This window comes from Protopterus annectens, chromosome 11.part0 (genome assembly GCF_019279795.1).
Source record: "Protopterus annectens isolate FY-2018-M chromosome 11.part0, PAN1.0, whole genome shotgun sequence".
In the NCBI taxonomy this organism is placed as follows: Eukaryota; Metazoa; Chordata; order Ceratodontiformes; family Protopteridae; genus Protopterus; species Protopterus annectens.
This window is the reverse complement of record NC_056745.1, coordinates 1,452,238,762-1,452,260,592: the sequence shown is the minus strand read 5'-3', so window position 1 is coordinate 1,452,260,592 and position 21,831 is coordinate 1,452,238,762. Positions and strand designations below refer to the sequence as shown.

At 39.5% G+C, this 21,831-nt stretch overlaps 1 protein-coding gene across 1 annotated transcript in view; it reads left to right on the top strand.

Annotated features, from left to right (window-relative positions):
* LOC122815899 (alpha-aminoadipic semialdehyde synthase, mitochondrial-like) overlaps nt 1-21,831 on the top strand; it is a 1,132,937-nt gene that overhangs the window by 1,090,610 nt on the left and 20,496 nt on the right. Inside the window, exon 22 of the mRNA XM_044088745.1 lies at nt 16,132-16,220. Within this exon, the coding sequence (XP_043944680.1) occupies nt 16,132-16,220 (89 nt within the window). The remainder of the gene's footprint in view (nt 1-16,131; nt 16,221-21,831) is intronic.

Here is a 21,831-nt window from a genome sequence, read left to right as displayed (position 1 = left end):
TCAGCGGAGGCCCAGGGTGATAAGCTCCAACGAATGCAATTACATTAAATGACTGATAAGACATAGTTACAGATATGGTAGTTCAAACAAATACAAAGATAAACATGAAAATACCGGTTCACAGGATAACAGTTTACCCCTGATTGTAGTCAGGAGGAATTAACAGTATCTAGTTAAATGGATAAATCATCATCATACTGAGCATTTAGCCAGGCGTGTTGCAGTGGCATAGCCAGTTTAATGCCAGATGTTGTTTGATTTTAGCTTTAAATTGGCCTAGGGAGGAGAGCAAAGGAATAATGGCCGGAAATACGTTCCAGGCTCTACCTTCTGAGTTTGTGAGGAGGGCATTCCCAGCTGCATTGTTAATTTTAACCGTCTGGATTTGTAGTTTATTCGAGGATCAGAGTAACCTTGGATTATTATGGTTGAGGATAATATGTTTGAGGGCTGGTGTATTATCTGGGTTATAGAGGATTTTGTTAGCCATGATCAGCAGATTATATTGGATTAGATTGGAAAGTTCCAACCACCCAAGCTGTTTGAGGATGATGCAGTGGTGGGTTCTAAATGGCAGGTCTCTGGCGAACCTGGCAATGTGATTATAATAGGTTGAGAGTCTATTAAGTTCAGATTTGTTTAGGTTGTAGAGAATGGGGGAGGCATATAAAAGTGTTGAAAGAAGGTGGGAGTGAGCAATGGCCATCTTAGCTGGTGAAGTAAGGAAGGCCTTAATTCTATAGCGTGACCCACGTTTTTTATTGATGTTTTTGATTGTATGACTCACATGTAGGTCAAATTTTAAGTTATTGTCAAGAATGACGCCCAGTAATTTTGTATGGGGGTTGGTGTTGATAACTGTCCCATCTTTTGCATTTATGGTAAAGGAGAAGGGAGCAGACTTTTGGGTTGGTGAGAATAAGAGCATTTTGGGGTTTTTTTTGAGATTAAGTAGTAGCTGGTGCTTGGAGAGCCAGTTTTCTATGGTATAGAAGGTAGACTGGGTAGCAGCCCTCAGGTCTGTGGAAGATGTAGCTGAGCATATCAGCATGGAGTCGTCAGCATATTGGATACTGCTGAAATTTGGTATGAAGGTCGGCAGGTCATTAATAAATATGGAAAACAGTAGGGGTCCTAATATGGAAGCTTGAGGTTCTCCAAGGGTGTTTGGTAGTAGCTTAGAGAGCTTGTTCTGCCAGAGGACAGCCTGTTGTCTCCCATTAAGATAGGATGTGAACCAACAAAGGGCTTTGCAATCTAGATAGAAAGTTTGCAGGGTACGAATCAGAAGTTGATTGACCATGTCGAATGTCTAAGAAAGATCCAAGAAGAGGGCAGAGGATGTGAGATTATTGTTACGGTTATTGTTTATGGTATTTACAAAGGTCATTAGGGCTGAGGTTGTGCTATGGTATGGACGAAAACCATGCTGGGTATCAGCTAAGAGGTGATTTTGGATTAGGTGGTTCATGATTTGTTTGTGTATACATTTTTCCATGATTTTTGCTAGAGGAGAGAGCATAGCTATGGGTCTGTAATTGGAATATTCAGTTGAGGGACCTCATTTATGTATTGGGATTATGTAGGATGTTTTCCATATGGTGGGAATGTTAGTTTCTGATATGGTGTAGTTGATTAAAATTGAAATTGGATCAGCAATGGCATCTGCTGCTATTTGCAGGTACTCAGCATGGAGTTGGTCAGCAGAGAGCATGTTGGGTTTTAATTTTTTGATCAATTCACGGATAAGTGATGTGGACACTGGTTTGAAGCTAAATGTGAGTTGATTTTTAGTGGTGGTAATGTCAGGGCCAGGAGAAGGTAACTGGGTGGCTAGGGCTTAAATAGTTTTGGTAAAGAAATGGTTAAAACTATCTGCAACCTCCTCTGGGGGTTTATCAGTGATGGCAGAGGGGGTAGGTATATATGTTTTTCCAGGATGAAGTAGATTGTTCAGCCCAGCATAGAACTTCTGAGGATTGTTCTGGTTAGCTGTTTGTAATTTACAGTAGTATTGTTTTTTGTCCTGTAAGATTAATCTTTTAGTTTTGTTCCTAGCATGCTGGTATTTAACATGGTCAAGGGGGTCTTTAGTGCTCTGCCATGTAGTCCAGAGTTTATTTCTACTGGTAATGTTTAGTCTAGACTCTTTAGAGAGCCATGGTCCATTTTTTCCTTTTGTTCGCTTTAAGCGGGCAGGTGCATGTAGGTCAAGGATTCCGAGAAATTTATTGTTAAAATAGGTATCTGCCTCCTCTAAGGGGAGGCGCTTGAGCATAGACCAGTCACAAGAGCTCAGTTCTAATTGAAACTTGTCAGGGTCAATGTCTTTTTTGCTTCTTACCTTTCTGAGTAAGGGGTGTTGCGGACTAATGGCTATATGCTTAACTATGTAAGTGAGGAGGTGGTCACTTAGCTCAACGGGGAGGGTACCAGCAGTGTATATTTAAGGGTTACTGTTAATGAGTATCCAGTTGAGAATACTTTCTTTTTGGTTGGGTTTACCTAGTCGGGTAGGGGTGTTTATGGTTTGAGTAAATGCATGCAGGTTGATGTGGGTAGATGGGGATTCTGTGGAACAAGAACCCCAGTCAATATTAAAGTCTCCTAGAATTAGGGTTTCTTGGGGATAATTACCTGATAGCCAGTGAAGAGTGTCTTCAAGTGTGGTTACATTATTGCCTGGGGAATATACATACAGATGATGCTGATGCTTTTATTTTTGTTGAGTTGCAATTTGGTGGCTAATATTTCAGAGTTATTAATCTGAGGTGGTTGAATAACTTCTGTGGTTACGTTCAGCTCAGATTTATACAGTACAGCTACCCTCCCTTCCTGGAAGCACGATCCAGCCTGTGTATATTATACCCAGGTGGTAACACTTCATTGTCAGCAGTGGGGGGTTTTAACCAGGTCTCAGATAAACAGAGAATCTCTGGGGAGTAGACAGCTAGGAGGGCATGCAGATCTTGTATCTTATTGTTAATGCTCCTGATGTTGAGATGACATACCAGGAGAGAGTTAGTTGATCTGCTGTTTATATTTTTGTGGTTTAGGTTACAGGTAGTAAGGGTATATATATATATTGGGGGTTGATGGGCCTGGGTTGGGGTGTATATCACCACAGAGTATAATGCTCAGTCAATATTCAGTAATGAACCTTAGGAGTTTGTTTAACAATTTTTAATATTGTTTGGATTTAGTGCTAATGTGCTGGGGGTTGTTATGCTGCAGTAGTGAAAATGATGTGGGGTTATACCCATAGTTTGTAGTATAGCTAAAGGTGGGATAATCTACAGCTAGGGGTGTGGTGTGACCTGCAGGGAATTGGTACTCGGTAAGCTGTTGGTTTTCATACATAGTGAGTACATAAGAGGCTAGCAGAATGGGTAGTACAGAGTAGTATAACATAATGGAATAGAGGATTTTGGTGGCTAATATTTGTTATTTAGAGCCTCAGCAGACAAAGGTCAGATGATCAGTAAGAAGGTAATAAGGTGGGTGGAGATATAGGATAATTAGAGCTGATAGGGAGTTTAGGTGTGGGGGGGGATGAGGATGGTAAGGCTGATAGGGTGAAATTAAAGGTGTGTGGTTTAGTACCTGTAAAGGTGTGGACACTGGGGGTAGGGAGAAGCGGGGCTAATACTGACTTCAAGTATTAGGCTATGGTAAGTAGTTAGTGTAAAATAAAGAAATACAGCTTAAGTTTCATAAATAAATACACTATAGTTTAATCTCGTACTGTTTTATACTAGAGTCTTAAGCTGAATTTTTAAATGAAATGGTATCTAGGTATGGACTGAGTTCATAATATGTGTTGTATTCTAGCAGGATACTTTGTTACAGGATAGGAGTCAGACTTCCCTTTTAATATGCAGAGTTCAATTTACCTTAGGTTGTACATGTATAGAATGCTAAGGGCAGCTAGGTTAAGTTACTGTTTTAGAGGGAGCCAGATTGCTATAAGGGACAAACTAGAGATGCCTTTAGACCCAGGGCAGTGAGATACCGACTAAGCAATTTAAATGCAGTTTTGGGGTATTAACCTTAAGCAGAGGTAGAACGGACTCCAGGTAAATGGTTTGTGGGCACTGTGTTCAGGAATCCTTCTTTCAGGTTGGTGAACCTTTTGTAGGTTATTTAGAGGGGGGCTACCTAAAAATAAGCATACATACAGAGTGAGACTCTATCAGGCATAAACATATAACCACCAGACTAGCAGGCTTATTCAACATGCACATCAGTTAGAGAGAATGCAGTACACAGCAGTTCCATGGAGCTGTAAGCAGTAAATCAGCTCCGTTTGTACAGCATTTATCTTTTAACACAATAATATACAGTTAGACCTTACTTAGGGTCAACAAATAGCTTTACTGCAGGTAGTAGTCCAAGAAAGCATTTACATTAAGTCATTTGTGTTAACACAGTTACTAGTTCCTCATATAGCAGCTTGTGCCCTTTATAAAACAACTTTCCTAGCGTACGTTAAATAGAATTTCCCTTTTGCTGTAATACGAGCTATCAGGATAACACTGAAATGCCTCTGTTTACTGTCAAACAAGCTATTTATTAAAAGTGCATCCACAGTAGTATTCAGTTAAAATTCAAGGGTAAAACACTCGCTAATGCTAGATAAGCCGTTTCTGCTGGAATACGAGCTACCAAGACAACACTGAAATGCCTCACTTTACTCTGAGAACAAGCTATTGAATAAATGCACATAAACAGTGGTAATTGCTTAATGCAAGAGTAAAATACATGCAACGCACTACTAATAGCGGGCAATATCACTTGTTAGGCACACCCCCAACTGTACACCTCTGGTACCCTCCCTGCAATCACCTTCTCACATATGTAATTAAGTACAAAGCCATTAATTCCCAACAACCCTTACTCAGAAAGGTTAGAAACAATATAAACTTTGACCCTGCCAAATTCCAACAAGAACTAAACTAATGTAATTGGTCTATTCTAAAACACCTCCCCTTAGAGAAAGCAGTAGCATACTTTCACAACAAATTCCTTGAGATCCTTGATTTGCATGCACCTGTTCATTCAAAGAGAACAAAGGCAAAAACTGGCTTTCTAAAGAGTCTAAACTCAAAATTACCCTTAGAAACAAAGCATGGGCTTTATGGCGTTCTTCTAAAGACCCCCAGATCACATTAAATACAGGCAATCCAGGAACGAAACTAAAAAATCAATTTTACAAGACAAAAAACAATACTACTGTAATTTACAGACTAAATCAAAATAACCCTCAGAAGTTTTGGGCAGGTTTAAATAACCTACTACATCCTGGACAAACTTCACCCTCAATCCCTGCTGCTACTATTGATAAAACCCCTGAAGATGTTTCTGACAGTTTTAACTGATTCTTTACTGAGACAATTCAAGCCCTAGCTAGCCAACTACCTCCTAGCTCCCCTGGTCCTGAAAGTAGCAAGCGTAGAAACCTACTTGCATTCAGCTTCCAACCAGTTGCCACTTCACTTATCCATACCTTGATCAAAAAATTAAAACCCACTACACTTTCTGCTGATCAACACCCTGCCGAGTACCTACAAAAATCAGCTGATGCTATTGCTTACCCTGTCTCAATACTAATCAATCGAACCAGAGTAGAAGCTAAAATTCCCACCATCTGAAAAATATCCTATGTAATCCCATCACAAAGGAGGCAACTCTACTGAATTCTCCAATTATAGGCCAATAGCTATACTCTCCACTTGCAAAGATTATGGAAAAATGTATTCATAGACAACTCATGCACCACCTAATCCAAAATCACCTTATGGCAGACACTCAGCATGGCTTCCCTCCTCATCACAGCACTACTTTAGCCCTCCTAGCCTTTACCAACACCATAAACCATAATCGCAACAATAATTATATATCCTCAGCCCTCTTCTTGGATCTTTGCAAGGCATTCAATATGGTTGATCACCGACTTTTAATCCACACCCTGCAAACATTCTGTCTAGATACTTGAGCCCTTCAGTGGTTTCAATCCTACCTGAATGGTCAACAGCAGGCTGTCCTCTGGCAGAACAAACTCTCTAACCTTCTACTTAACACACTTGGAGTACCACAATGCTCTATACTAGGGCCCTTGCTGTTCTCCATCTTCATTAACAACCTTTATACTGTCATCCCAAAAGTCAGCTGTATCCAATATGCTGATGACTCTACTCTGATTTGCTCGGCCACATCTCCAATAGAGTTATGGTCAGCTACCCAGACCACCTTTAATACAATAGAAAACTGGCTTTCTGAATGTAATCTGATCCTAAATCCCCAAAAAAACAAAATGCTGTTATTTTCACCAACACGTAGGTCTACCGCTTTCACCTTTAGCATAAATTCAAATGATGGCACAATAATCTCCCCTGTCCCCTCTACAAAACTATTAGGTGTCATCATAGATAATCTAAAATTTGACCTACATGTTAAGCAAACTATCAAAACCATCAATAAAAAACTAGGGTCACGTTACAGAATAAAATCTTCCTAACCCCTCCAGCTAAAGTTGCCATAGCTCGCTCTCACCTTCTTTCAACCCTTCTGTATGCATCCCCTCTACTCCCGAATTTAAACAAGACTGTCCTTAACAAACTCTCAATTTGCTACAACCACATTGCCAGGTTTGCCACTGGGCTGCCTTTTAGGACACATCATTGCATCAGTGTAAATCAGCTTGGGTGGCTTGAACTACCCAGCCTAATCCAGTATAACCAACTGATTATGGCCTATAAAATCCTCTATAATCCGGACAATACTCCTGCACTTAAAAAATATTATCACCCCCTATAACAATCCTAGACCACTTCGATCCTCTAACAAACTACTAATTCAGACTAGCAAAATTAATAACACAGCCGGTGACTCTCTCTTTGCAAACTCTGTAAGTAGATCCTGGAACCTCTTCCAGCTGATATTACCTTACTTTCCACCTTAGGTCAATTTAAAACTAGACTCAAACAACATTTGTCACTTAACTGGCTATGTCAATGTATCAAGCCTGGCTAACTCTCTAGAATGTGTAAAAAATTATTAACCAGTTTACTGTGTAATTTAATTTAATCCTGACTTATGCTCAGGATTAAATATAACCTGTCGAACTTGTTTAACTTGCTTAATTATGTAATCTCTGTAAATAGTCTGTTTGTAATATGTAATGCTGGTATTATGTAATGCTGTATATGCTTACCCTTGGATCTTTCCTCCCCGGGTCTCCACTGAAAATGGACATGCATCCAGTCGGACTATCCCGGTCAACAAATGTAAAATAAAATAAAATAAATAAATAAAACTGAACTGAAATAAGATGCTAATGTTCCGTTTCAAGTACATGTGTTATGCATTCTAAATACAGTTTTAAGCAGAAAGTTCATAGTTAATGTAACTTTTACTGCTCTAGATACACAAAAGACCATCTAGAACTGTTTTAAACAGAAAGTATTAAAGTTTTAAACAGAAAGTTCATAGTTAATATAGCTTTTACTGCTCTAAATACACAAAAAGACCATCTAGAACTACCAGACTACTGTCCGTTCACTTTCAATGTTTTAAATGGTAGAAATTCCCCTTTTACAAAGACATGCTATGAGGGATGTGCACAGGGCAGGTGTGGTTTGAGTATCCTATTTCTTTTCACAAAACACTGACTTGTGACCACTGAACTACTGACAGCATTAACAGACTTGTTGTGTCTTTTGGCTTTTCCCGGTTAGGGGTCACCACAGCGGAACTCCGGTCTGCTAATGATTGGCAGTAGATTTTTACGTGCCGAGTTGCCAGCTCTGACGCACAACCTTCAACGAAGGTATGCCAATTCACGCATGTTTCCACACAGAAGACGCTTTAGCTGAGAATCAAACAGGACAGCATCTTACTGTGAGGCGACCGCTACCGCAGCATCACCACCGCACGCACTAATTCTCTTAATTGCACCATTTAGGGTAAACAGTGATGTGGTTAGTAATTTCACTTTCTCATTATTACACTGTCCTGGACTTAATTGTGTCAGGTGAAGTGGGGAGCCATGTACAGAGATGGCTCCTCACTGTCCCTGATTTTGCTTTATTGTTTTGCCCTTCCTGTAAACAAAAGTTTTCTATCAAATCACAGGGGATTAAAGTTAGTCAATAATGCCAGATATTAGAGTTTCATACTTCAGAAAATACACATTGACACAAAAACCTGCTGTTTGCTCATTTTCTAAGGAAATTAGAGTAATATTCAAAAATTGTCCCTAATTTTGGGCCTTTTTCCACCCATTATTTTTTACTTTTTTCCCAGATTCTTGAGCAAAGAAAATGAGAGGTATGGGTGAGAGGGTTCGCTTTCCCATATGAAACAGGATTGTGTGTGTGTGTGTGTGTGTGTGTGTGTGTGTGTGTGTGTGTGTGTGTGTGTGTGTTTGTTTTATGGTTGTGAGTTCTTAAGCAAATATCTGTTGTAACTGCATGCACTGCTATCATGGAGGTTAGCAGAAAAAGTATCTTTCATTTGTCATACATCCAGTTTTAAATCATACCTGTTCAATGAGCATAGAGTGAACAGCTGTGTCTGCTTCACTTTTTTTAATAGTGTTTGCGAGAGTCCCCATTTTTGTGGCATAATATGTTTCTAACTGATGTTGACAACTGTGTATGGAGGAACATGACATCAGTATCGTTGTGTTCTGACAGTACCACATGGAGCATTTGCCAACATTCTTAAAATGTAATGAGCAGTATAATGTAAACGCTAGGGAGACAGATTCCTAAAGAAAGTATCAGGAGACTTCATTCAGGTTTTTAACATGTTAACACTGTGAAAGCTGACTAGCGCAGACATGATGCAGAAGGATAGAAGCAGCCAAGTCATGCTTTATTTTTTTATTTTTATTTATTTATTTAACATTTGTTAACCAGGAAAGTCTGACATTTATCTGTATGCAATGGAATAGGAAGCATACTGCAGGAAGGAAATAATACAGTCTAAGAAGAGGATGTTTTTTAGGGTTAGGTTGTCCTTTAAAGGTTATTCAAAACTGCTGTTATTTTATCTTTGCTTTCACATCCCCATTAAATCTGTGTATATTCCTTACATAAAATCTTCTGTTATATATAGCAGATATGTTATAACTTATAACATCAGAGCTTTAATTGTTCATAATCCTTAGTTTTTTCTGGCAGTATAGGAAGTATGAAAAAAATTAAATTTCAAAGGCCCTGCCAGGATCTGGTAATGTAGGGTTTTAATGTCCTTGTATGCCAATTTCAGAGCCTAAGAAACTCTTTATTGTTGAGATTTAGGACATCTGACACATGTTTAAGAGTGTCATATAACTGTGCTAAAAAGAATGAACTCCATATCCCTCTTCAACCCGTCTGTAGACATGAGAGCTGACATCATTTGCGTTCTCCTTTTTCTTCCAGGTGTTGGGCAGTACCTTCCCACTATCAGTATAAAACTGGGGAAAACATGCATTAGATGATAATATAATAATCACTGATTGTGCTATATTTATCCAGCATTTGAGTATGCCACTTTATCTGTCAGAATAAAGGGAATGCTTACCACTGAGGTCCTTTATGTTGTTGTTGTTGTTGTGTCTTTTGGCTTTTCCCGGTTAGGGGTCGCCACAGTGGAACTCCGGTCCGCTAATGATTTGCAGTAGATTTTTACATGCCGAGTTGCCAGCTCTGATGCACAACCTTCAATGAAGGTACGCCCATTCACACGTCTCCACACAGAAGACGCTTTAGCTGAGAATCGAACAGGACAACATCTTGCTGTGAGGTGACAACGCTACCGCAGCACCACCACCGCAGTACACTGAGGTCCTTTATGTTATGTAAGAAATTCCCATAACCAGGCTTTTATTGTCCTTATCTTCACCAAAGACATCATCACATGTTACCTACAGAATTGGCTTGCTAATGCTTAAGTTGAACAGTTCACCCTCTCCTGATCCAGTTACTGATGCTGCTAGCATTAGAATCTAGGAATTGGCCTAGAAACTTGCAGTGTTGTAGTTACAAATGAGTATACAGTGAAATGAGCATGCTGATTGGACAGCCCAACCAGTCTACCTGTTGTAAATCGACCATATACCAAAAAAAAAGTTCAGTTCCTGAAGTACCATTGAGTGACCAGACTTCTGTTGGTATATGTTGAGTGACAGAGCAAAATATAAGAAAAATTAGATGCATTCTGCAAAACTATACAATCAGAAATGTACCTGATGTTCCTTGTATATCTGCACTGCCCTTCGAAAAATATAGGCAGTTAAAAACTACAGCAACGGATTTTCTCCCTCCATTGCTTCTCCTGCACAGCACTGATGTATCGTGCAAGTGTGAGAGAGTAAGTCCCATAAGCATGTACATCAATAAACAATGAGAAATATGGAGGAGCACTACAGAGCTATTATATGACATAAATTAAGAAAGGAAAGCAATTTCTTTTTTAAATAATGTCATTGTGTAATAGCAATAATTTACACCTGAGTGTGGGCATATTAGGATTTACCCACAGTTGGATCCGTTTGATTGTGAGGGTGAAGCCCTCATGTTCAAAGCACACCAACCATGGGCAAAGCCTGATATAGCCACACCCAGTCACGGATTATTACTTTGAGCACTCCTGGGTGTGAGTCTACAATGGAACTTCCTCCCTCTCTCTGTACTACATGTTCATAGGAGAAGTCTCTTACATCCATCATGTAGCCTACTCCTATCCACATTTTCTGTTCCCTCTATATCTATACTGTCCTGTAAAGAGACCAAATGACAAAGGGTCAAATAGGTCCACAAAGAAAGCAGTTAGTTTGTATAGCCTTTTATGTACATTTGTGATCAGAATGTAAAGGCTTGCCTGATGAATACATTACAGTGGGTGCCATGCTGTACATTTTCCTTGTCTTGATCAAAACCCTGAAGTTCATCATGGTGCTCTCATGATGCCCATATTTGTCCATTCTCAGTAGTGCACCTCACAGAAGTATTCCATCTATTCCTTTTCTAAGCCATTTTTCCTAGAAAGGGTCACTGTACCACTAAGACGAGTGTAGCAGACCAGATTTCCATTCCCCCTGCTGTGCTCCCAGCTCATCCTGTAGAATATCCAGTGAGCCGTCCAAGGACACCAAGAGCTATAATCTGTGTAGCTGATCCTGGCTATTTAAAGGGCCTCCCCCAACTATGTATGTTACACCTCCCAAAAGTGCTATTAATATTATTTATTTGGTCTTCTATTCCTCCTGTGGTGACTTCTAAATTGGTAAAATGGTCATCAATCTGTGTAGGAGGATTTATGAATATTCTGTGCTATATGAAGTAGTCCCTTATTCAAATGCCAATACTTGCAGTGCTGTGTCTAGAAATGCTGAAAAAAAGTCCAAACATACTGGTAAACAGTGAATATTAAACATTGTTTTTTTTTCCGTAAACTTGTTTTTTGTAGGAATGCACCCGCTACCAAAACTTGTATACATACATCTCTCTCTCTCTCTCTCTCTCTCTCTATATATATATATATATATATATATATATATATATATATATATATATAAATTAGATGCATCAAATCTGAACATCACTGTCCCTTGGAAAATTTGAAATATTCCAAGAAATAGCTGGTTCTTGGAATTACAAATCTCTGCATTACAAATGGTTGCAATTTGAAATAGCAATTTTACCAACACACCATATAACCATTCAACAGTAGGACTTCAATAAATTATCTTTTTTTGTGTTAGAAGAAATTAAATTAGATTTGCATGGCAGTGAGCTTGACAGCATTATAGAAAGAAAAAAGAGTATATGGCAATTGATATTATGCAATATCACACAACTTCAGAGTCAAAGAAAATTTGAATGTTAAAGAAGCTTAAATTAAAGCCATTGAAAATATTTTAAAATAATTATTTTTAGGTACATATTAAACTAAACCATTATTTGACATCACTAGATCAGTTTTTTGTAAGGTTTGCCGTCATGAGATTCCGTTTTTATCTTATAATTGTCATACATGGTAGATGTATCTTTTGCACCAAGTTAAGTCTCTTTCTGTTATTCTGATGAGTCTTAAGTGTTAAAGGTAGATTAAAGCTGTAAATAAAGGTATTTTCCTTACTTCCACATCATGGATAGTGCTTGAACTTTTCTAGTATTTATTCCTGTTCAGCCAATTTTGTTTAGATTTTCATTCCAGAAAACAGCCTACATAGTGAACCTTGTGATGAGCGGTATTAGAATGGGAATAAGGCCAGTTAAGAACCAGTGTGTCCATATTCTATCATTAATGTAGCTGTTCTTCAGCTGCCTAACTGATTAAGTGATAAACCTGACAAATCCATGCATTCCAGTTATTTTTGTCTTTTACAATAAGTGCGTTTTTGTCACTGTTTCAGTTCAGGTGGAAAAAGAATGATTGAAAATAGCTACCAAACTCTTATGCAGCGCCATGTCATATGACTGAAATGGTGGTGTTGGTCCTACTGTTGAATGACTGAGTGTTGTCACAGATCAGTAGCAGAAAAATTATCTGTCCGACCAGTGTCACCCTTGTCTCTGTTAAGGTGTGTGTCCTTCATATCTTCCATACAAAAATAATTGTCAGATTAAACAGTCTTACATGAATACAGTCTGTACATAGTTACAAATATACATATATATATACTGCAGAACATAACTCTTTAGACCTGAATCCTTCCTGAAATAGCTTTATCCTCTGTCAGTCATGTTTCAGCCATATTGGCTGACGTCATATAATGGCAAATGGTTTTGTAGTAGAATTTATGAGGATGAAGACCTTCCTACGAGACTGATACAGCCATTACAGCCACTGGCTGTGTGCCACATAAGAACTTCTAATGAATACTTAGGATTAATCTCTGGACATTATAATAACTCACAGCTTCTCCAAATCTACAAGGGCATATTAAAATGTCCCATAACACTGTTCACCACATTGCCCTTATAAAACCACAAATTCCGAATTAAACTTAATACCATCCAATGGCAAAAGCAAGGTGAGATGGAGACAATAACAGTGGTGTTGCTACTACAGTCAGTGACTCGCAAAAAGTCTTTAGCTGAAGAAACTACACACCTTTTCTGTGATCCAAAAATTGACTTTTTAATTTGTTACAGTTCCAATGTTTGCCAACACTCAACTTCTCATCAAACCCACCACCACCACCACCATTCATATGACTTATAAATGCCCTTGAACTGAATCGATCCCCCCCCCTATTCAATGGTGGTTCAAATCTTACCTTTAAAATAACAAGCAGTTCTCTGGCAAATGGCAAAATAAACTATCATCCCTCCCTCCAGTCTCCATAGGAGTCCCCCCAGGGCTTCTGGGACCCCTTCTTTTTTTCACTATTCAACAACAACCACATAGCAGTCCCAGAAGCCACCTGTATTCAATATGCCGATGATTCCACACTTATATGCTGCTAACTCCACCTCAGACCTCCACTACATAACCCAAAAAGTATTTAACATGGTTGAAGAATGGTTCCTACGTTGCCTTCTTTTGAATGCCAAAATCTATTGTATCTAGCAAAGGCACCCTGATACTGAACAATCTACTAAACTTCTAGGAGTCCAACAACCTCACCTATGATATACGCAGTGAACAGAAAAAATTGGTTCCTTATACAGAATCACCCTTTTCCTTACTCCTCAGGCAGAGAACCACCATTGCCCATTCTCACTTAATCTCTACACTTCTATGTCATCAATTTATACTAATCTAAAATATAACAATATCGCCAGGTTTGCTACCAGCAATCCATACATGACACACCATTGTCTTAATCTTAAGCAGCTCAACTGAAGCGAATTACCTAAGCTTGCTAACATTTTCCCAACTCATCATTGCTCACAAAATCTTTTATCAACCTAAAATACTCCTATTCTTGTTATACTAATCTAACGATTACTTGTTTGTACTACAAATTCTCAAACCTACAGACCTAACTCTACTACCATCTCTTTCTCTCTCAAACTTCACCTAAAATTGCACAAACCCTGACTAAATTGCTTCCTCTTTCACTTCTATCTTCCAACCTTCCTATAATGCTCCTTTATACTAAGGTTTGCATATAATTGCAATGTTTACAAGTCTATTATACCTTTTTATTTTCATTATGCTACATTTATATTTTTATTTGGTTTCAATGTTTTATGTAACAATTACTACTGTTTATATTTGTTTCTGTAAATCCTCTATTAATTTTTTTCTTTTTTAATGTTTTTGTCTGGTTTTTCTCCCCGGGCCTCTACTGAAAATGGACATGTATCCAGTTAGACTAGCCCGGTCAACAAATGTAAAATAAATAAATAAAATAAATAAGTATCAATTTAATTTTGCAGTAATGTAGTAAACTAAATTTACAAGTGCAGTAATTTGTTTATTATCATTGCTTCTAAAAATGTATGTTGTTTGTCTCATACATCCAATAAATGAAATCAGTACTGTGTTTTCGTTAAAAAATCCATGTTGGGATTGGGTTTAAAATGAGGCAAAAAAAATTGAAGAAAAGATTGTATTGGATGTATGAAGGTAGACATAGCTGGTACTTCATCAGATGTTCTGGAAATAGAAAGCTAGCAGTCATATCACTGACTGCTTCAGCCAAAGATTTCCAGAGCATCAACAACTAAGCTTTTATTTTTTGACTCTTATACATCCAGAAAGCAAATTATTTTGCTTTCATAGGTTCATAGGTAGGTACTAGGCTATCGGCTCGAGGGCCTAAGTAAGCCTAGCCAACAAGGTCCCCTGGCTTACACCATCCAAAAACAGTTATTTTCCTGTGCCACTGTCAAGCAGAGCCACAGAAGTGATCCCTATTGTATTTCCTATTTCCCATCCACTCATCAAGATTTTTCTTAAAGAGTGCTAATGAGGAACTTTGCTTGACATAGATGGGTAGCTTGTTCCAGAGTATGGGAAGTCTCTGCGACAGGAATCTACCCCTCCAACATGTCCTGTTTATCGTGGTGACAAGGTTTAGGTCCCTAGAGCATGTAGCTTGGAGGGATTGGGATTTCTTTATGTCTAGCATGTCCAACAGCTCTGGATTTGACATAGCTTTATATGTTAGGCAGAGATCACCTCGGAGGAGGCGATATGCTACAGAGTAAAGCTGGAGTTTTTTGAGACAGTCAGTGTTGGGCATCTGTTTGAGGCGAGTAATCCTCTTTGTGAGGTACTTTTGTGGCCCTTCCAGCTGCTGCAGATGTCTTGTGAGGTACATTCCAAGAGAGGCATTGTACCCTATAATGGGTCTAATGAGTGTCGAGTAGAGGGGAGCAGTGACCTCTTTTTTTCCTGGATGAGAACCCTTTTGTAATGAGGTGTGCCATGTAGAAGGATTTCTTGACTGCTGTGGTGATGTGATTATCAAAGGCGAGACTACTGTCCACCTGGGTCCCAAGGTTTCTTATCACTCATTTGGCATTAAGTAGACTGCCACCTATGTGGTAGTTCATGGGTACAGAGTTTTTACCAAAGGGGATGACAGTGCACTATTTGGCATTGAGCTTGAGGCCATGGCTCTGACACCAGATATCTGTCTCAGTGACACCCTTCTGTAGGATGTCCACATCATCTGGGGACTCGACTATGGCTCCTAGTTTGCAGTCATCTGTGAAGTTCATTAGCCAAAGGCCTTCTGTGTTAGCCTGTACTTCAGAGAAGTAGATACCAAACAGGAGAGGTCCCAGAACTGAACCCTGTTGTACTCAATCCTCACTGGTTTGAAATCAGATTTGGAGTCTGTAACTTTTACAGTGTGGGTTCTGTCAGTGAGTCAGTACCCATCTTGTGACATAGGGATTTCTTGTATTTTCCTCAATGTACTATATGATTTGAGTATATAGCATTTAGTAAAATATTTAAATGAGCTTCCAGATGTTATTGTTAAAATGCTTCCATATCTAGATCAGATGTTCACCATGCGGTATCGGATGCTGAGTTTAACTTTACTTAAGTAAGCTGTTATAGTAAAAACATACTTACTAAATGTGGTAACAGGCAGATATTCTAAGTAAAATAACATTATTTCATATTGTTGTGCAATGCATAGAGCATGAAGTAATCGTTTCCATCCCTCCACAGGCTGGGACTGTTAAGTGACGAACTGGTACCAAAAGCACATTCAGTTATGGATGCATTGTCAAAGCTGATGCAGGCCAAGCTCTGTTATGGTAAGTTTTTTTTTTATTTTTGTTTTTAAACTTGCTATGTAGAAAGACTATATTAGTGACATTGATTGAAAATAAAAGGAAGACTGTATAGTAACTGCAGGATGGAATTCATGAACATTGTCCACAATCGTGATGTATGGAGAGTGGTCCAAACCTCACAGCATGACCCTGAAAATTCATAAGCAGATCTGGACACAGTGGAGTAACAATATACCCTAATGCAAACCTGGCGAAGGGAGGTATACAATAGGTTTGCAAATCATAGACGGTACTGTGTAACAGGAGACGGAAAATTATGGGGGCACATTTGTAACACACCAACAAATACAGTCCAACCACAGGCTACCACCTGATGCCTAAGTAATGGCTTCATCAGAAATTAAACATTCAACAATTCAAGCAATTAAATACCCCTCCAAGTACATCACATGACCTAAAACAGCAATGACAATTTGAATTTGAGAGGTGGGCCATGGAATGATATAACTGAACTTAAAGAATTAAGGTGGCGGATTAGATTAAATGCCTACAATTATCTTGGACTGAATGGTAATGTCTCCATTGCCAGTGTTTGGAGCCTTTGTTTGTACATTGTATAATTTATAGTACACATTTTATGGATTGGTTCTTGTACTTTGGATACATTTTTTACGTTGTTTTTTAAGAGTTGTATTGATTGCCCAGTTCCTATAATTAATGATATTCAAGTTGTCATTGGCTGTTTTTAAATTGTCATTGGCTGTTTTGAGTCATGTAATGTACTAAGAAAGGGTATTTAATTGTTTGAATTGTTGAATGTTTAATTTCTGATGAAGTCTTTGACATACACGGATGAAAGTGCTTAAATTTATTAATAAAACTTGGTGTTTTTCACACGTTGCAGTTAGTTTCATGTTCTTCCGGTCCCCATTTCAGTAAAGTTGTTGGATAAAAGATAAGTTGTTTCAAGCACTTTATAGCTTAGCTGGCCTTAATTTAAGTACACCACTTAATGTTAACATATCATTCAAACCTGTGGCAGTGCTTGTATCCAGCCTTAACTGACACAGCAGTTCATGATATTCCAGCATGTTTTCTCAAGTACCACCCCTAGGATTTAAAGGCACTTGTTCCAAAGCAAAAAACAGGTAACATTTATTGCTTGCAGAATTTAACGTACGTCTATAAAGTGCATTATTGTCCTTATGATTTTTCAAATCATAATAATGTGTATATATGCACTTTTTTAGAGCATGTTCTGTTTTGCCAATGTAGAATAAATGGTAATTATCACAAAAAGCAAAAAAAAAAAAAGTCCAATTGATTTGCAGTCACAGGAATCTATATAATTTAAATTCAAAGGGAATGGTGCTAAAGTAAATTGGGAACCCCTCAAATCCCTACCACTTAATGAGGCTGTTAAATTTTTTTACTCAACATTCCTGGACATCCTAAATAGGTAAGCACCCACCCACCAAAAATGAATAAAACATAACTATTCAAGCTGGCTCTCAAAATCCACCAAAGAAGTCATGTTCACAAGGGATAAAAATCTGGAAATTGTAGCATAAAAACAGACACCTCAACTCTACTACAATACAAGCAACTCCGTAACCATGCAAAACGACTATTAACCAGAGATAAAAAAGTCCACTACCTCCATCTACAAAGAAAACATAAAGATAATCCAAAAAAATGCTAGTCCTTCATTAACTATTACATCCAGGCTCTCAAAGCAACCCATCCCCTGACCCCAGACAAAACCCCAGCCAAATGTGCCACCCTGTTCAATTCATACTTCATTGACACTGTAGCTAACCTAAGTACCACTTTTCCTACAGTTAGCCCCACCAAGACAGCTGATGACCAAATCATGCCGGAAAACAGTCCTACGCTCAACTCTTACCTAAAATTCTCCCCCAAGCCCACCACCAGAATAAAAAAAACTTTTACTTAAGCTAAAACCCTGTACTCTGGCCCCTGACAATCTACCCCCAACACTTCCTGCATCTAGCCGCAAACTCTATAGCTTATTTTATTTATTTAACATTTGTTAACCGGGAAAGTCCGACTTGGAACGAAGCCAATTTTCAGTGGAGGCCCCGGGAGAAAGGCTCCAGATGCATGTCTTTGTAATGTGGGAGGAAACCAGAGCACCCGGAGGAAACCCCCACAAACGCAGGGACATGCAGAGTCCGCACAGAAGGCACCCCAGCTGAGAATCGAACCGAGAACCTCTTGCTGTGAGGTGACATCTCTACCGCTGCACCACTGTGCCTTCCAATTATCCCATCAGTATTCTCAGTAACGGATCGATTAAAGAATTCCTAGTCCTAGACATCTGGAAAAAAGCATACATTCTCCCCTTACACAAAGATGACACCAACACAGACACCACAAACTTTTGGCCCATAGCAATTCACTCAGCCCCCTCTAAAATACTGGAAAAATGCATCCATGCCCAACTTCTCAATCACCTGCTTGAAAACCAAATTCTGGCACCCACTCAGCATGGTTTCAGACCAGGACACAGCACCACTACTGCCCTCCTCTCCTTCCTTGATACAGTTAGCTGGGCACGGGAGTATGGCAGAATTATTGCTTCTGTTTTCCTAGACCTCTCCAAAGCTTTTGATACCATTTCCCACACCATCCTCCTCTCCAAACTATTCACCCTCCACATTTCCCCATCTACCCTACAGTGGTTCAATAGCTATTTCTCCAATAGGCAGCAATCTACCAAATGGCAACAGTCTTACTCTACCTTCCTCAATACTTGCACAGGGGTATCCCACGGCTCCATACTTGGTCCTCTCTTATTTAACGGCTTTATTAATAACTTTCACTCCACTTATCCACAGTGCTCAGTAATCCAATATGCTGATGACTTTACAATAATATGCACTGCAAATTCCAGCTCTGAACTCCAGCAAATCACCCAGAATGCCTTCATCTCTACTGAATCTTGGATGCTTAATAATCATCTTGCCCTAAATTCGAGAAAACTAAACTAGTACTTTTCACCCCTTAGGAATCCACTGCCTTAGAAAAAAAACTCTTCACTTTACTAGCCCAAGACAATACCACTATAGAAGCTGTCCCACACATTAACCTACTAGGCATTATAGATGAAAACCTTAACTTTGACCTACTTATAAACAATAACATCAAAAAACACAACACAAGCTCTGTATGCTGTACAGGCACCAACACTTTCTTAGCCTCTCTACTAGACAAGCCCTTGCAACCACCTTTTTGTTACCCTCTCTCCTTTATGGCACCCCTCTCCTCATTGATATCCAAAATTCTGCAAAATCTAAACTTGAAATGTGTTAGAACAGAATAGCCAAATTTGGCACCAAGGCCAAATTATCATCCCACCACAGTAACTCACTGAATCAATTAGGCTGGCTGGAACTCCCCCACCATCTCTCATTCAGCCAACTAACTACAGTACACAAAACAGTCTACAGACCCACAGACTGTCTTGCTGTCTTAACACTACTCACCCAATACCAACCCAGAAGGCAACTAAGATCTGTAAATCATTTACTTCTAAAAGTAGAAAAGTGCACTTTACCTGCTGGTCAACTCCTCTATTCCTTTACCATCTCCAAACTATGGAACTCTCCTCCACCTTCTATACGAAACACAGGCAGTACCACCACCTTCAAACAAATACTGAAAAATCATCTCAACTCTTCCTAGCTATGTACCTGCTCTATAACAACTCTTCCTGGCTATGTACCTGCTCTATAACAACTCTTCCTGGCTCTGTACCTGCTCAATATCAAATCTTCCTGGCTCTGTACCTGCTCTATAACAAACCTTCCTGGCTATGTACCTGCTCTATAACAACCCTTCCTGACTATGTACCTGCTCTATAACAACCCTTCCTATGTACCTGCTCTATAACAACCCTTCCTGGCTATGTACCTGCTCTATAACAACCCTTCCTGGCTATGCACCTGCTCTATAACAACACTTTCTGACTATGTATCTGCTCTATAACAACCCTTCCTGGCTATGTACCTGCTCTATAACAACCCTTCCTGACTATGTACCTGCTCTATAACAACCCTTCCTGGCTATGTACCTGCTCTATAACAACCCTTCCTGGCTCTGTACCTGCTCTATAACGACCCTTCCTGACTATGTACCTGCTCTATAACGACCCTTCCTGGCTATGTACTTGCTCCATAACCCTTCCTGGCTATGTACCTGCTCTAAAACAACCCTTCCTGGCAATGTACCTGCTCTATAACAACCCTTCCTGGCTATGTACCTGCTCTATAATAACCCTTTCTGGCTATGTACCTGCTCTATAACAACCCTTCCTGACTATGTACCTGCTCTGTAACAGCCCTTCCTGACTATGTACCTGCTCTATAACAACCCTTCCTAACTATGTACCTGCTCTATAACAACCCTTCCTGGCTAGGTAGCTGCTCTATAACAACCCTTCCTGACTATGTACCTGCTCTATAACAACCCTTCCTGACTATGTACCTGCTCTATAACAACTCTTCCTGGCTATGTACCTGCTCTATAACAACCCTTCCTGGCTATGTACCTGCTCTATAACAACCCTTCCTGGCTCTGTACCTGCTCTATAACAACCCTTCCTGGCTCTGTACCTGCTCTATAACAACCCTTCCTGACTATGTACCTGCTCTATAACAACCCTTCCTGGCTATGCACTTGCTCCATAACCCTTCCTGGCTATGTACCTGCTCTATAACAACCCTTCATGGCTATGTACCTGCTCTATAACAACCATTCCTGGCTATGTACCTGCTCTATAACAACCCTTCCTGGCTATGTACCTGCTCTATAACAACCCTTCCTGACTATGTACTTGCTCTATAACAACCCTTACTGGCCCTGTACCTGCTCTATAACAACCCTTCCTGGCTCTGTACCTGCTCTATAACAACCATTCATGGCTCTGTACCTGCTCTATAACAATCCTTCCTGGCTATGTACCTGCTCTGTAACAACCCTTCCTGGCTATGTACCTGCTCTATAACCATTCTTGGCTATGTACCTGCTCTAAAACAACCATTCCTGGCTATGTACCTGCTCTATAACAACCCTTCCTGGCTATGTACCTGCTCTATAACAACCCTTCCTGGCTATGTACCTGCTCTATAACAACCCTTCCTGACTATGTACCTGCTCTATAACAACCCTTCCTGGCTATGTACCTGCTCTATAACAACCCTTCCTGGCTATGTACCTGCTCTACAACAACCCTTGCTGACTATGTACCTGCTCTACAACAAACCTTCCTGGCCATGTACCTGCTCTATAACAACCGTTCCTGCCTATGTACCTGCTCTATAACAACCCTTCCTGCTATTGTACCTGCTGTATAACAACCCTTCCTGGCTATGATCCTGCTCTATAGCAACCCTTCCCGGTTATGTACTTGCTCTATAACAACCCTTCCTGACTATGTACCTGCTCTATAACAACCCTTCCTGACTATGTACCTGCTCTATAACAACCCTTCCTGGCTATGTACCTGCTCTATAACAACCCTTCCTGTCTATGTACCTGCTCTATAACAACCCTTCCTGACTATGTACCTGCTCTATAACAACCCTTCCTGACTATGTACCTGCTCTAT